The sequence below is a fragment of the Castor canadensis genome, chromosome 4 (assembly GCF_047511655.1).
Source record: "Castor canadensis chromosome 4, mCasCan1.hap1v2, whole genome shotgun sequence".
In the NCBI taxonomy this organism is placed as follows: Eukaryota; Metazoa; Chordata; class Mammalia; order Rodentia; family Castoridae; genus Castor; species Castor canadensis.
Genome location: NC_133389.1, coordinates 54,265,735 through 54,282,929, shown reverse-complemented (window position 1 = coordinate 54,282,929; position 17,195 = coordinate 54,265,735). Strand labels below are relative to the sequence as shown.

General features: G+C 36.7%; 1 protein-coding gene across 2 annotated transcripts in view; it reads left to right on the top strand.

Annotated features, from left to right (window-relative positions):
* Yes1 (YES proto-oncogene 1, Src family tyrosine kinase) overlaps window positions 1-17,195 on the top strand; it is a 59,008-nt gene that overhangs the window by 26,961 nt on the left and 14,852 nt on the right. For both annotated transcript variants that reach the window (XM_074070211.1, XM_020186191.2), the window contains exons 2-6: window positions 7,525-7,794; window positions 11,876-11,975; window positions 14,419-14,517; window positions 15,892-15,995; window positions 16,085-16,234. In XM_074070211.1, coding sequence (XP_073926312.1) covers window positions 7,533-7,794; window positions 11,876-11,975; window positions 14,419-14,517; window positions 15,892-15,995; window positions 16,085-16,234 — 715 coding nt within the window. In that variant the 5' untranslated portion in view covers window positions 7,525-7,532. The remainder of the gene's footprint in view (window positions 1-7,524; window positions 7,795-11,875; window positions 11,976-14,418; window positions 14,518-15,891; window positions 15,996-16,084; window positions 16,235-17,195) is intronic.

Here is a 17,195-nt window from a genome sequence, read left to right as displayed (position 1 = left end):
ATCAGAAGGCTGCATACTGCATGATTCTACTTGTATGGTGTGTGGAAAAGGCACAACTTTGAGAGCAAAAAGCGATCAGTCATTTCCAAGGGTTGGGAGGAAAGGTTGACTACAAGGGGCAGGGAAGAACCCTGTAAGGTAATGGAACGGCACTTCACTGTCATCGATGTGACAGCCGTACAGCTGTATGCATTTGTTATAAGTTGTACACTGTACGTTAATATGGGTGAATTTGACTCATGTAAATTATACTCTAAATTTTATTATTATTATTTTTTTTTCTTGGCTTCCTTTTTATTCTGTATCAGTCCTGGTACATGCTTTAAATTGTTTTATATTTTTCTCTGTTCCTAGCTGATCACCTAGACTAAGGACCTAGTATTAGTCCAAATGATCATAGTGGTGGTGACGAAATGATGGTGATGATAACAATAACAGTCATTCCAACACACTGAGCAATAGCAAACTTCTGAGCACTTTATGTGAATTAATTATCAAAGATTCCATGATCTAGGAAAAATATTATCATTTCTACTTTATACATGAGGAAACAAACAGAGATGTGTACTAGCTTGTCCAATGTCTCTTAGCTAAATTGGGCTTTGAGTCCTGGCAGCCAAATTCCAGATCCCCCACTATTGTGAGAGTGCATTGCCCTCTGCCCAAACACTCAGTAAAAAGTTCCAAGTCTGCACCCTAAATCTCTCATACGTTTACATCTTTCTCACTATCCCTTCAGCCCTATGTCAGTCACCACCCTTGGGAGCTAAGCAATGGCTACAGCCTCCTTTAATGGTTTCCTCGTCTCTAGTTGGGGTTCTTTTGCTCTACCCAGATAGGAATTGTGGGTAGGTGGGTAAGTGAGGAGAAGCTCTTCCAGTGTTAATAATCCTGAGCCCTTGTCAGTGACTCTGCCACTCTGCCAAGGCCACTTCTGCCACTGCTACTGCCTCTTCCTGTTACAGCTCAGCCAGCTCTAATAATGATGAAGATCAAAAGTAGGAAAAGATAGAATACACAACAGAAACCTTGAACAGTTAGCACAGCAGGAGGTTGTCTCCTGGTTGGTTCTATTTTATTATTTTTTGGTGGGACTAGGGATTGAACTCAGGGCTTTGTGCTTATAAAGCAGGCGCTCTACCCTTTGAGCCACACCTCCAGTCCATTTTGTTATGGTTATTTTGGAGATAGGGTTTCTCCAACTATTTGTCAGGCTGGCCTGGAACCTCGCTCTTCACAATCTCAGCCTTTCAAGTAGCTAGAATTACAGCCTGAGCCACAGACACATGGCTAGTTGCATAGATTTATACCTTTGTCAGACCCATGGACTCTTCCACTTAAAACAGACACATTTTACTGTATGTTAGTTATACCTCAATTTGTTTGGTTTTTTTTAAAAAATATTTTAAGTAAAGACTTCCTGATACTATCTAGGAAAAAAGATTTACATAGTTTTAATTTTTAAATAAGATCATATGGCACAAAAAAATCTTTAAAATAGAAATAATAGTTTAAAAATCTTGTTTTCCAGCAAATACTCATGCACAATCAGAATGAAATCGTTCATGTAGGATTTTAATTTTGCATTTATGAGATACAAAATTTATAACTTCAAGACTTTTATGTTCCCACTTTGAGGGAAGTCTGGGATTATTTTTTTAATTTTTATTGTGCTACTGAGTCCTGATATGGTGACAAGAGATTTGTTTGTTTTTTTGTTTATTTGTACATGCTGGGGTATGAATTCAGGACTACACACTTCCTGGGGAGGTGCTCTACCACCAGCCCTTTTCGCTCTGGTTATTTTGAGATAGAATCTGCCTGGACCATGATCCTCCTGGTTGCTGGGATAACAGGTGTTATCCCACCACACCCTGCCTTTTTCCACTGAGGGTGGGATCTTACAGGAGTCAAACTACAATCCTCCTGATCTCAGCCTCCTAAATAGCTATGATTACAGGTATGAACCACCAGCACCTGGCTCTTTGAAAAGAGATTTAATATATTAGCCATCGTCATGTGATTTGAGTATTATATATTTTGAAAGATCCTTTCAGTTGCAAATAACAAGGAATCAAACCAAAACTGGCTTATACAGTAGGCTGCATTTTTTATCTCACATGGTGAGGTTTCTGGAGTGAAAATGTGTTTTAGGGTTATATAATTCAGTACATGACCAACATCATCAAGAATTCAAGTTTCTTCCATCTTTCTGTTCATGCATTCTTAGCATATTGGTGTGCTCCTCTCTGGTAGGTATTTGTGGTCCCCAGATTTAGGCATCATAGATGGAACATCTGTGGAAGAAAAACTGGATATTTTACAAGAGAGGAAGACTTCCTAGAAGGCTAAGCTTGTGGCTTAGGTAAAGAGGTCTTCTGATTGCTTAAGCCAATCATTATTTATTACCTAGGGCTGGGCAACTGCCAACTCTTCCCTGAAGGATTTAGCAAATGGAAGGGGGGTGAACAAAATCAGGGCTCTTTTATCAAAGACCAGAGTGGGGAATGGCTGTTGAGTAACCAACTGTCTATTGTATTAGATTACACTCAGACTGTGAAGGAGAGGACCAGTAAACCAAACAAAGAAATTATAGAAACTGTCTTGATACATGACTATATACTTCCAGCTTGTGAAGATGTTGCATTCCAAAAAAGGTTCTCCATATTTTTGTGGCCTAGTTATTAATTTACTCTTCAATTTATTGCACCTGTAGCCTTTTTTTTTTTTTTGTGGTATGGAGTTTGAACTCAGGGCCTCATGCTTACTAGGCAGGCACTCTACTACTTGAGCAACTCCCAGCCCAGTCTAGCCTTTGTCTTAATGACATTAGGAAATGCTCTTGCTAAGTCCCTAATGAGCTCCTAATTACTAATCACCTGGCCCTTTAAAAATCAGTTTAAATAAACCTTTATTTTGGTCTTTAACACTGTTAGCTATTTTCTTCCTAAAAGCCTATTTCTGTGTTCCAACTGTACTGTTCTTCTGATTAAATTTTTCTTTAATCCAGGTGTGGTGGTGCACATCTATAATTTCAGGTAGAGATCAGGAGGACTGTGGTTGCTTTTGAGACCACCAATCCTGACAATAAGTCAGTGAGCTCCTGTCTCAAAAACAACTTGAGGCTGAAGGTGTGACTCAAAGTGGTAGAGTGCCTGCCTAGCAAGCACAGAGCCCTGAATTCAAGCCCTAGTACTGCAAAACTTTTAAAACATTTCAAATGGAATTAACTGTATTACCTACTTTTAACATTTTAACATTTTTGCTACTTCGTGTCCTACGGATTTGGTGGTGGTGGGGGGAGCCCACTCTGCACACATTCTTCCTCTCCCCTTTGGTGCTAGTGATGGAACCCAGGGCTCTAGGCAGCCACTTTACCACTGAGCCACATCCTCAGACTTACTTTAAGTTTCTTTTAAGGAAAAACATGCTACTGGTATAGTTGAAACTCCCAAATCATCCCACTGTCTTAAGTTGATGCTTATCTATGTTTTTATATTTATGGAAGTATGTCCAGGTCTAATTATTGCTTCCTAATTCCTTTCCCTGACTATTCCTTGTGCGTAAGTTTCCTCCATCATTGCATTCACTTCCCTCTACATCTGTACCTTGGATGAGTTTTATCTCCAAAAAGTTTAGTTAAACTGTGAAAGTATTTTTGTTTAATCTTTTCCTGAACTTTAAACTTCTTACCAATTCTTCACTAGACTTCACAACTTGATACCCCAACAGGCACTTAAAATGAATATCTCCAACTAAATCAAGTCCAAAAGCACTTTCCCTTCCTCTCTACCTCAGTTATAGGGTTATTTTCCACTTGGCTCAAACTACAAACTTTAGAGTTTTTGAAACTTTTGAGTTATTTCTTACTATACTCATGTATTTAAAGTGTTCAGTAATACTGTATGGTGAATATATGACTCCTTTTTTTCTTCATGTCTCCTCTTCCTTTGTCCAACTGATTATCTAAACTTGATTATTCTACTTATTATTTGCCTCTTGTTTTTCCCTTCATCATTGGCCCCACAGTGTTTCTACTTTTGATTTTTCTCACGTGAGTCAATGCAATAGTTTTATAACTTGACTAACTGATGCCATTATTTCTTCTTTCCAGCCTATAATCCATCTTTTTGTCATAGTTATTCTAGAACACATTTTTTCCCTGCTATTTTCCTTTTTAAAAAATCTTCATGTAGCTTCTTCATGCTCCCTGGATAAAGTCTAAAAGTTACTGTCTTACAAATAGCCCTTTTTATAAATTCCCTTTGCCTATAGCTGCCCATCTTATTACACTTAAAAATAACTCCTTACATGCACTTTTTTTTTTTTTTTTTTTTTGCGGTACAAAGGCTTGAACTCAGGACCTCACACTTGCTAGGCAGGTACTCTACACTTGAGCCACTCCTCCTCCAGCCCTGTTTTTGTGTTGGGTATTTTCAAGATAGGGTCTCGAGAATTATTTGCTCTTGCTGGCTTTGAACCTCGATCCTCTTGATCCCTGACTCCCAACCAGCTAGGATTATTGGCATGAACCACCAAACAGCTAGGATTATTGGCATGAACCCTGCCTGTTAACATGCACTCTTGCTACAGAAATGTACTCTTCCCCAAATGCACCTTTTTTTCCTTCAAGAATTTGAAAAATTCTGCACACTTTCATTCTTCCTGGAATGTCCTATTTTGTCTTCCCTAAATATCCAGCTCTTCAAGGTCTAGCTCAGATGCTAGTTCCCTTCCAAAGCTTTCTTTCCCGAATACTCGAGGCAGAGCTGATAACTTCGTTGTACCTGCCTCCACTCCAGCATTTTGTTCAGTCTGGTACTTTTCAGATTTTGTAATACCGTATGTGTTTCTTACATGTTTTTGTGACCTTTTTAAAGAAAGGGAGGTAAACTTTCTTGCCATACCCAGCTCCTTTTACAGTGTCTTATAATATGTTTGATTATTAATACATATCTGTAAGTCAGTAGTTTGGAACTTGAAAGCATCTTTCCCATATAAATGTTTAAATAATAATATATTCTTAAAGGATCCTGCTGGGAGACTTGGCTAAAGAGGTAGCAAGGCAAGTATAAGACCCTGAGATCAAACTCCAAAAACAAACAACACACAAAAAAACCTCATTGCACCTGAAGTTTACTTAAAAATGTAAATCACATCCTACATTTATAATATGTCTAAATGAGGTGGACAGCTACTATGTATTGATGATGGGATGCTGGTAAAACTAGACTGAAAATAGTAATTTGTCTTAGAGCTATTGGAAGAGGTAAGTAGATGGATGTGAGAAGTTTGGGCCAAAGACTCTGGATTAAGAAAAAGAGGTGCCTGCACACCCATGTTTATTGCAGCGCTATTCACAATAGCCAAGCTATGGAAACAGCCAAGATGCCCCACTATCAATGAATGGATTAAGAAAATGTGGTATTTATACACAGTGGAATTTTACTCAGCCACAAAGAAGAATGAAATTTTGTCATTTACAAGTAAGTGGATGGAACTGGAGAACATCATCTTAAGCAAAGTTAGCCAAAGATCACATGTTCTCCCTCATATGCAGATTAGAGACCCAAAACAAATGCAGTAATGTCATTGGGCATGGGTCACACACTAAGGGGAGACTGCACAGGAGGAATAGGGAAAGGGAGGGAAACCTAAAACTTGAATGTGGTTGATGTGCTCACTGTAGAGGAGCAAATATAGTAACCTTAAACTGACAGAGGGCACTTTGGGAAGGGGAACAGGAAGTAGTGAAGAGGTCTGGCAGAGATGAACCAATGTGGATTTCAATACACGAGTGCATGGAAGCAATTCTAGGAATCTCTCTGTATAGCTATCTTTATCTCAAACTAGCAAAAACGCTATGTCTTTCTTACTATGTCTTTTGTTTTCTCTTCAACAAAATCAGATGCAAGAGGGTGGAACAGGTTCTACCTAGCAAGGGGGGGGGAGGAGGTGACCCAAACAATGTATACACATGTGAGTAAATGTAAAAACCATAAAATAAAAAAAAATTTTTTTTGAAGTAAAAAAAAAAAAGAAATAGAGGTGCCAGGCACCAATGGCTCACACCTGTAATCCTAGCTACTCAGGAGGGAGAAATCAGCAGGATCACCATTTGAAGCCCGCCCAGTGCCACCAAAAAAAAAAAAAAAGAAAAGAAAAAGAGGCTAGAGTAGTGTGAAGGTTGCAGCTCTTTAAGAAGCTTAACGCCCAAGAACTACAACTGTGGTTTTAGTTTTTTTGGGTTTTGCTGTTGTTTTGTTTTTTGCAGTGCTGAGAATTGATAGCGGACAGTTGTAGTAAGGAACACTTGATAGAATGAGTGAGAAAAGTGTAGTTTTGTGTGTGTAGGGGGCAGTACTGAGGTTTGAACTTAGGACTTCCGGCTTGTTAGACAGGTACTTTACCATTTGAGCCACTCCACCAGCCCATTTTTTGTGTGTTAGGTATTTTCAAGATAGGGTTTCTGGAACAATTTCTCCAGGCTGGCTTCAAACTGCAATCCTCTTCATCGCTGTCTCCCAAATGGCTGTGATTACAGGTGTGAGCCACTGGAGCCAGGCTGAGAAAAGTGTAACTTTTAAAGGAAAAGGACGTGAAGTTAGGAGTAGGGGCTTGCACGGGGGACCATGGCTGAAGCAGATTACTAAATGAAGAAGGTGAGGAACTGAGAAAGGTGGCTCAAGTGGTAGAGCACCTGCCTATGAAGTATGAGGCCTTGAGTTCCAACTCCAGTGTCATCAAAAGAAAAACAATTTAAGGCTGATGATGTGCGTCAGTGGTAGAGCACTCACCTACCATATGCCCTACCCTAGATTTGACCCCCAGCACTTCCAAAAACTTGTAGTTGTACTTTTTGCTTTCATTTGAGGTGGTGGAGGAGCAAGCATGCGGTCCTGAGTTTAAACCTCAGTACCACCAAACAAAGGTGGGGGGGTGGTTAGGATAAGAGAGTAAAGAAAATGGGAAAGGTAATTTCGGGACCCTCTCTTTTGAATTAACATATTTCACAATCAACTTGTTGACAAATTAAAATAAATTGCAGTAGTTGCTGGCTTTCCCTAAAAGTTTTTTCTCCTTCATATAACTGCCATCCTCTCAAAAGCTAATTTATGTAATTATTAATATTAATAATAACATTAATAATATTAACAGTTTTTGATACTAATCTTTAAACTTTGCATTCTTAGTTTTTGACATTCTTAGACTGTACGTAGTATATGTATATTTGTGTATATTTTGCATATTCCTTATACTGATATTTTTATATTTTTGCAATTTATCATATTTAGTGGGTATATATTGATTGTTAGAGAGTGATGTGATTGGAGCAGGCTTTAGCAGAATGGTATAAAAAAGAAATAAGAGGAAAAGACTTCATTTTCAGCTGTCTAGTTTTTTGTTTTATAAATACTACTTTTCTGTGGGGGGCCTTGTTTAAAGTGATGTTTTCAGTTGGCTCTTTTTGAAGTACTCTGTATATTAATTGCTTTCAAAATGTTTGCCTTATTGCTTCCATAGATTTGATAATGGGCTGCATTAAAAGTAAAGAAAACAAAAGTCCAGCCATTAAATACACAACTGAAAACCCTCCAGAGCCTGTTAGTACAAGTGTCAGCCATTATGGAGCAGATCACGCTGCAATGACACCATCATCTGTGAAGGGAGCATCAGTTAATTTCAGCAGTCTTTCTATCACACCATTTGGAGGATCCTCAGGGGTGACTCCTTTTGGGGGAGCATCTTCCTCATTCTCTGTGGTGCCAAGTTCATATCCTACTGGTTTAACAGGTGAGATTTAAATGTATGGTTATGGTGTCTTGAGAACATAACCTTGGGTAATACATGCTTAAAGTCACCTCGGGGGACACAGGAAATGTTTGTTTTTCTTCCCCCTCCCCCTTCCCTTTGCCCATACTTTATTTTGTTATACTAAAATAAATTCTTGCTTTAAAAAAAAAAGAAAAATTTCATACTGGGCACAATGGCTCACGCCTGTAATACTAGCTTCTTGGGCTGTGGAAATCAGGAGGATTCTGGTTCAAGACCAGCCTGGGCAAAAAGTTTGCCAGACCTCCATCTCAATGAATAAAAGCCAGGTGCAGTGTGCACACTTGTCATCCCAGCTGTATGGGAAGCATAAATAGGAGGATCACAGTTCAGGCCCACCAAGGCATAAATATGAGACCCAATTCAGAAAATAGCTAAAAGCGAAAAGGGTTAGGGATGTGATTCAAGTGGTAGAGCATCTTGCCTGGTAAGCTCAAGGCCCTAGTACCACCAGAAAAGAAATAGAAAATTTCTTACCAGAGAACTTCTCAAAAAATTGTATATGCAAATTAAAGTCTCTAACAAAAGTTAAAATCTTACTTAATATATAGATAGATACGGTTCTGGGAAATCTGGTGATACTCTAATAGTGATTGTGAACTGGTTTATACCACTAACTATTAACTCATCCAAGTAATTATTGAGCATGTACTATGTGGGAAGCCCTGGAAATACAGATTAAAAACACACATCCCTTCCTTAAAAGTGTAACTTCTGACTCAGGACTGTAAAGTGCTATCTAGTATCGAAGTGTTATAACAGTTGCTTAATAAATGTTAATTATATGGCAGTGTAGTAATAATAGAATGTTTCTATCAGATAGTATTGATTTTAAAGAGAAAAATCCCGAGACTCAGAGTTTAAATGATCCTCCCGCCCCCAGAGTCACTGTTGATAAGCAGGAGCTCAGATTTAATATAATAAGTGGGGTTGTGGAACCCCACTTATTATATTATCATATCCTTTCCTAGGGCAGTGAGAAGTGATAGTTGACAGTTTTTCATTGATACAGAATGCTTTAATAAAAAGTAAATTAAAAAAGAAAAAGTGATCCCTTTCATGAAGGGTCCTATATCAGGACACTTTTCCCTTGAAGTAGCAAAGCACATCCATGTTGGAAAAGAAGGAGCTCCAGGATTCTCTGATGCAGCAATTCCATGATGTTTCTTTCATCTGTCTTCTGCAGCCCTTGGAGTGTCCACTTTGTCCTTAGGCACAAAGAACTGCTAACCTCAAGTGGAGCAACACATGTCCTTATTAACAGTCAGTGGGAGCATGTGCTATAAATTCGTCTCCACAGTTTGCTCACCTCTGGAGCAGTAGCAGTGGCTAGAGGACTGCCAAATACTAATTCTATTAGCTAGCACTTGGAGAGTTTTGTGTATCACAGAGTCAGTCTCAATCTTGATTCCAGCCTCCTAACCAAGTGTTTTCGGTAATCAGTAGCTATGATGATATCTCTCAGACATTAACAAAGTTTAAATTAATTTCAGGATCGTATGTTTGGGAAAGATACTAGTTCAAAATGGTTAAAATAAATGTTGAAATTTAAAGACATTCTTTAGTTACTTAAAGGAATTTACTTATGTGAAATATCACATTCATTGTGTTCATTTAACTCAATAAAAATGGAGTATCTGTGTAGGTATAGGGTTAGATAATAAGTACCGAATAAATAGCTATACCATATAAACAGTTTTGGGGGTGAGGTGAGATGGGGTTTGAACTCAGAGCTTCACACTTACAAATCAGGCACTCTACTTCTTAAGCCATACTTTCAGTCCATTTTGCTCTGGTTATTTTGGAGATAGGGTCTCGCAACTTATTTCCCTGGGCTGGCCTTAAACCAAGTAGCTAGGATTATAGCCATGAGCCCCTGGCACCCGACTAAGCAGTGGTTCTTAAGTGCTATGCATAGGAACTAACAAGAATGATTGGTAAAGGCTCTCTGGTTGATCAAAGAATGCTACCCTGTGAAGAAAACATTTGAACTATGTATTTTTTAGTTGTATAGTGGGGCTTATTGTGGTATTTCCATACATGCACATAATATAATTTGATCATATTCACCACCTGTATTACTCTCTTATCCCCCTCCCCTTTTTTTTGTTTTTACAATTTTTAATGTGTTTCATTTCATTATTCTGTTTTTCTTTGAACTGATATTTAATGAAAATCTATTGCAGAGCTTGGAAAAGGGCTTTCTAAGGTGAGAGAATAAGAAACACAAAGTTCAGGAAGTACAAGTGTACGTGGAAGTTTTAAAGATTAGTGAAAGATCAGTGTAGGTAGAGAGAAGAATTATATGAGATTGAAGTTAGGTAGGACACCACAACGACTCGAACCTCATAGACTTTGGTCTCTATGAGAGTTTGAGTATTAATTCAAAGCTAGAAAGAAGCTTTGAGATTTAAGTAAAGGATTTGGCATGGTTTAGTTTCCTTTTAAGAAACTCTGTGGCAGCTATGTAGTGAATCAGTATAGAAGTAGGTTAGGAGGATAGTACTCTCAGTAGTCCCAGTGAGAGATGACGTGAACTGTGGTTAGGGTGACAGCAGTGGAAATGGAAAGTAGATAAAAGTGTTTTAGCTGTAGAACTGATAGTATGGTAAGGGACTTGGCTCAAGCACCTGACTAGATAGTAGTGCCATTTGCTTAGATGGAGATGAGATGATTTGGGTTAATACAGGTTAGCGGAGAAAAATCAAGAGCTTCATTTGTATATAACAAATTTTAAATGCTCATTAGACATTCAAGTAGATAACAAATAGCAAGTTAACATGACTAAAACTAGGAGTGAGCTAATTATTTTGTATGATCACATTCTCATACCTTTGGTTTTCTGTTACTTTGTACTTAATGCAGCAGGTTTTATAGTACTGTCTGCACCTCACAGTACTTATCATTCTACTTACAGTTTTACTACCTGCCTTTCCTCTACTGTTCTTTAAAAATACTGTTCTATCAATGTAAGCAAACTAATAATGGATCTGGCAAATCAATGGGATTACACTGAGTAGAGTATGTACTTACTCAAATTAAGTATATGTTGACCAGGGCTGGGGGTGTAGGTCAGTGGTAGACTACTCACCTTATATGCATAAGGCCCTGGGTTTAATTCCCCTACACCACAAATTTAAAATATTGGTTAAAGGATATAAAATTTCAGTCAAGAGACCTGTTGTAGTTCTGTTGGTTGTAGTTAATAACAATGTATTGTATTCTTGAAAATTGCTAAGAGAGTAGATTTTAAGTTTTTTCACCACAGAAAATGATAACTATCTGAGGTAATACATATGTCAATTAGCTTAATTTATCTATTCCACAGTTTATACATGTTTTAAAACATTGTGTTATATCTGATAAATGTATATATAATTTTTTACCATTTCTATAAAAAAGATAATATGGGATTTTAAAAACAGAATACCTGCCTTAAATAATTTTAAACACTGAAATGTTATGCATATTGCATACATGTGTTCTATTGTAATTTGCTTTGATTGCACATAATAGTTTGTCTGTTTAATGTGTTCATCTCTTAAGCATGTGCACATAATGCTAAAGATAACAATTAATTTGGAAATTTATCTTTATAATTCAGCCATACCACTTAATTTCTGAGACAAACATTGCAGTTTTATTTTTACATACATAGTAAATAATCGTACAAAAACCTTAGTGATTACTGTTGAGAAGATCTGTACTAGCAGTCTGTAGTGCTCATTAGTGCTTTTCCTTCCAAAGAATTGATTTGAAATTTGATTGTCTTTTCAAGCCAGAGATGTTGCTTCAGAAGTTAAAATTAAATTTATTCCTCTGAGTCCATAGAATTTTAGAATTTATAGAGTACAATGGTGGAAGGTCACAGAAATGTTAAGAACACATCCTATTAAACTCTAGTTGCCCAAAGCTCTAGTTGTCCAAATAAATTCTGGAGACTAAGGATCAAACTGTGTGTAAACTGTTTTGCTGGCAATAGTCCTTTAATTCTCTTTTATTAATCTATGTAATTTTCCATGGTCTTTTTTTCTTCTGCCAGGTGGTGTTACTATATTTGTGGCCTTATATGATTATGAAGCTAGAACTACAGAAGATCTTTCATTTAAGAAGGGTGAAAGATTTCAAATAATTAACAATACGTAAGTGTTGTAAATATTTTGTGAGAGAGAAATAATGACAGAAACCTGGTCTTTACGTTGAAACCACTGAGCTAGTTGATTATCGTCCTTTGGGTTGGGTGATGCATTTGACTTCTTGAGATACATGGCATAATGCTACTGCTGCAGACAAAAGTTACTACTTCCTTCTATAAATTGTGCCACTGTTGTTCATCCATAAACAGTAGAGATTTAAGAATGAAGAGTACTGGGGGTGGTGGCACACACCTGTCATCCCAGTACCCTGAAGGCTGATGCAGGAAGATCACAAGTTTTAGGCCAGCTTGGGCTATATATTGAGACCCTATCTCTTAAAACAAAGTAAAACAAAACTTTATAAAGAGAATTCTATGTAAGTACCAGATGATTTAAAGATCTTATTTTTTATTAGCATATAATAATTCCACAAAGGATTTCATTGTAATTCCACACATGCATGTAATGTACTTTAATCACATTCATCCCCTCTGTTACTTTTTTAATCCCTCCTCCCCTTTCTATTTTCATATATGTGTATAGAGTACTTTGATCATATTCACCCCTCTTTACCTTAACGATCTTATTTTTGCTCCTAAAACACAAAGGTAAAATATTGGCTAAGGAACCCTTTACTCCCAAAGTGACCAAATTAAGTTGCTTTTTTTTTTTTAATGTAACTCCTAGACATTTTTCATTTAGTGGTTCATCATAGACAATTCTATGCTTGATTATGGATAACAGATCTCATAATTTCATTAGCAAGCATAACAACCCTCCTCATTCTTTAAAGTACAGTTCATATTTCCTTTTCAGTGATGTCTTTCTTTACGTTCTTCCTCTCCTACCCGGCTTGGTCCCTATTCTCCACACTGTAGTAGATGTTTACATAACACCCTGTTCAAACCTCAGTCATAGTTCTCATCAAATTTTAAATTACAATTTGTCGCTTGACTTGTCATTCTTTTAGACCAGTGGTTCTCTCTCTGCCTGGGGCAGAATCCTTCAGGAGTTATTTGACAGTGTTGAAAGATATTTTTGGTTGTCACAGTCTGGGTGCTGCTACTGTCATCTAGTGAGTAAAGGACAGGGATATTGGTAAACAGCCTGTTATGCACAAGACAGAGATTCATCAAGTCCAGAGCATCAAAACATTGACAAACTTTGAGTTCGTTAAGGGTAAGGACTAGCTTTGTATCTGTGTTTTCCACAAATCCTGTTATAGTCTTATACTCAATAGGTATTCAGTTGGGATGAATGCTTAGCAAAGTCAAACACAAAGTTTTCTGGTTTTGTATCTGAAAGTACATAATGTGTACTAACCAAATGTATCAGTTTGTAAATATTTGAATTACCAAAGGATTTTCCATTTCACTTTTTAGAGAGCAAATTCACTTTGAGCATTTATAAATTTCAATTTGGATAATATGTTTAGTCTTAAGTAGTAAATCCCACATACATATCTCTTAGATATATCTAAAGGACTGATAATATTTATTCTTTTCACATTAATTTTAGAGATGTCAAGGCTTAAATTGTAGAAACAACATACAATTCTCATGTTCTGAATTGTAACTTAATTATAGTCTTATTGGAGTATTTTTGGGCAATAATTTTATAAATAAAATTACTCTAGAAATTCATCTTTTGATCATTATTACTCATGTTAATTTTTTTGACTGTAGGAATGCTAGTGCCTCTTTTTTTTCCCCCATAAAATGACTTTAAAAGGAACATTACAGTTTTATGTACTAAAAAGACAACCATTTGGTAACCAAAAAGAGAATGAACATCTGCTAGATGCCATAACACAGATTAACCTTGACAAAAGAAGTTGGTCACAATAAACCACGTTAAGTGGTTCCATGCATATGAAATGCCCACCACAGGCACATCCATAGAGACAGCCAGCAGATTAGTGGTTGTCAGTGGTGGAAGTGGGAGGGGTTGGGGGTGACTGCTAATGGGTAGAGTATCTTTTAGTGTGAAGAAAATGTTCTAAAATGTATCCTGATTGGAGAACTCTATGAATATATTAAAAATCACTAAATTTTACACCTTAATTGGGGGAGTTTTATGGTTTACAGGTTATCTTAAGATGTTTTAAAAAATCAGTCAAAACTAAAGTTTGAAAGGTTTATCTCTCAAATTACTTTATTCTGTATAGTTTATTGTTTTAGGTTAAAAGAAAGATGTTATAACTAAAATGCAAGTGTGTGGTGTTTTGAGGAATTTTGTTATTGTTGGAACAGATATAATTTGTGTTTTTGCCTAGTTTGAATGTAACCTATCTCTTAATATTGTCCTTTTGAATTTAATTCTTGATCAAACGAATGCATAAATAAAAAATGGAAGTGCTACCTCTTTGCTTCAGACAAGAAAACAGTGCAATGTACTGTACCTTGGACAATAGTCTACTTTGTGGTGATTGTTGTTTTATGTGTTGCAGGGAAGGAGACTGGTGGGAAGCAAGATCAATTGCTACAGGAAAGAATGGCTATATTCCTAGCAATTATGTAGCACCTGCAGATTCCATTCAGGCAGAAGAGTATGGCAATACTTCATATTTTATTAATTATTTTGATTTTTTAAATGTTTTAATGCACATTCTATTTAACCACAACTTTACACACACAATTACCAGTCTTACTACAGCTAATGTATTGTATTAATAGATGTTACTTGAGAATTAATAATTAATGTCATGGTTTCCGCTCAGAGTAGTATCATAAATGAATTTATTAATCATACTGCATTATGTGTAGTCTCTCTGCCCTATTTTTCCACTTTTTAAAAAAATTATAGTAACACTTTCATACTCTACAGTTATTTACCTCAGTTAGTATTGTGTCAGTGTTAAATTTTTGGTGTAGATGCTTGCATTGCGATTATGGAGGGGAGTATCCTTTTCTCTAGGATACTTATCATTATCCCTACATACTTCACTACATAGAGGTGATGACACTATTTAGGAGTAATGATGCAGCATGTTTGCAACACACAGTCAGAGCACAATAGAAGGAACACCAAAAAGCAAAATGTTAACAACTGGTGAACCTGGTTGTAAGGCATATGGAAATTCTATGGTACTGTTCTTGGAACTTTTAAAAAGTTAAAGGTACCTGGGTCAAGTAGTAGAGTGTCCACCTAGCAAGCATTAAGGCCCTGAGTTTAAACCCCAGTACAACCATAAAAAAAAATTAAGTTTGAGATATATATTACTTTCAGGTCAAACCAGTTTATCTGGGATCCATAAAGTCTACTTCATTTTTCTATTAGAACACTAAACAGTTTGTGTATATAGTAGGTATTATTTCACTACTTGCTTGCTTTTATTAATGACATATACTTTGTCTCAATAACTCTTTTCTACTATTTGTTACTTTTTGTTTTGTTCTTTTGTCTTCTCCAGTATTCTTTGAGCTCTTCCACAGCACACACTGTCATTTTTAGTCACTTAACTATTAAATCAAACCCATGCAAATTTAGGAGTTTCCTATAACTTAGATAAGATAGACTTGCATCTTACTGAATACACATCATGACACTGTTATTAGAAAATCACTTCTGTTCTTCTCACTATAGTCTTAATGTTTCCCTCTATCACTGATGGAAGGGATCTTTGAGTATGTACTGTCCTTCCTTCTCCATTTACTATTTTTTGTGACTGCCAGGTAGAATTCAAGACACATGTTGAGTAGTCAGTACATGGAAATACTATCAGAGCATAGTCTTAATAATAATATCTGTAGTACTCCTATTTAATAAATAAGAATTTATGTTTTACTATCTTTTAAGCCGCATTCTTAGAGCTATTATTTGTCATTCTCCCCATCCCACTCCATTCTTTCTGATATTTGTGTATATAATTTTTCTGATCTTTATACCTTTCCAACTCAAAATAATGTTAATTTTTTTCCAGGTGGTATTTTGGCAAAATGGGGAGAAAAGATGCTGAGAGATTACTTCTGAATCCTGGGAATCAGAGAGGTATATTCTTAGTAAGAGAAAGTGAAACTACTAAAGGTAATAATACTCATATTAACGTAAGTATAAGATTTCTCTGGGCAGTATTTTGAGAAAGATATAGTAAAGGTATTCATTCTTATCCCTAGGTGCTTACTCCCTCTCTATTCGTGATTGGGATGAGGTAAGGGGTGACAATGTGAAGCACTATAAAATTAGGAAACTTGACAATGGTGGATACTATATCACAACCAGAGCACAATTTGATACTCTGCAGAAACTGGTGAAACACTATACAGGTAGGTGAATATTTCAGAGGTAAAAATTATTTCCTCATGTTGAATTTTATGAGGACATAATCCATGTCATCGTCTCTCTTCAGGTTCAACACTGACACACAGTATATGCCCAATAAATACTTGTATTCTAATTTTAATTTTACTTATTTTATTGTTGGTGGTACTGGGGTTTGAACTCAGGCCTTACGCTTACTAGGCAGGCACTGTACAACTTGAGCCACTCCTGCAGTCGTTTTTTTGTGTTGGATATTTTTGAGATAGGGTCTGGAGAACTGTTTGCCCAAGCTGACTTCATACCGAGATTCTCCTAATGTCTGCCTCCCAAGTAGCTAGGTGTATAGGTGTGAGCCACCGGTACCCAGCTCTGTATTCTAACTTTAAAATGAGGAACAGAAGCCCTCAGGCATGGCTTGGGCAGCATTGTGGGACTCCAGCTCTAAAAATAAAACAAGGAGCAGGTGATACTTAGTATCTGAATTGAGTTACTAGATAATGTGCTAAAATCAGACTGTTATTGGAATCCTTACATCTTACTGGCATATTGTTTACTTTGGAATTCCTTTTCATAACATAAATTCCAAGGTAGATTGTGGAAATAAATTTAAAAACATAGCAGCAAATATTTTATTTGTGGACACTTAGGTAAAACTCATATGTCTTCTGTGCTCTTGGATTACCTTCTCCTGAAAGGACTGGATCTTTTTTTTTCCTTTCTTTTCCTTACTGGGACTTGAACTCAGGGCCTACACCTTGAGCCACTCCACCAGCCCTTTTTTTGTGATGGGTTATTTCGAGATAGGGTTTTGCAAACTATTTACCTGTCCTGGATTCAAGCCATGAGTCTCCTGAGCTGCCTCCTGAGTAAGCTAGGATTACAGGCATGAGGCACCAGCGTCCTGTTGGGCTGGGTGTGAAGATGCATTTTTTTTCTTTTGTATGGTAGTACTGGGGTTTGAACTCA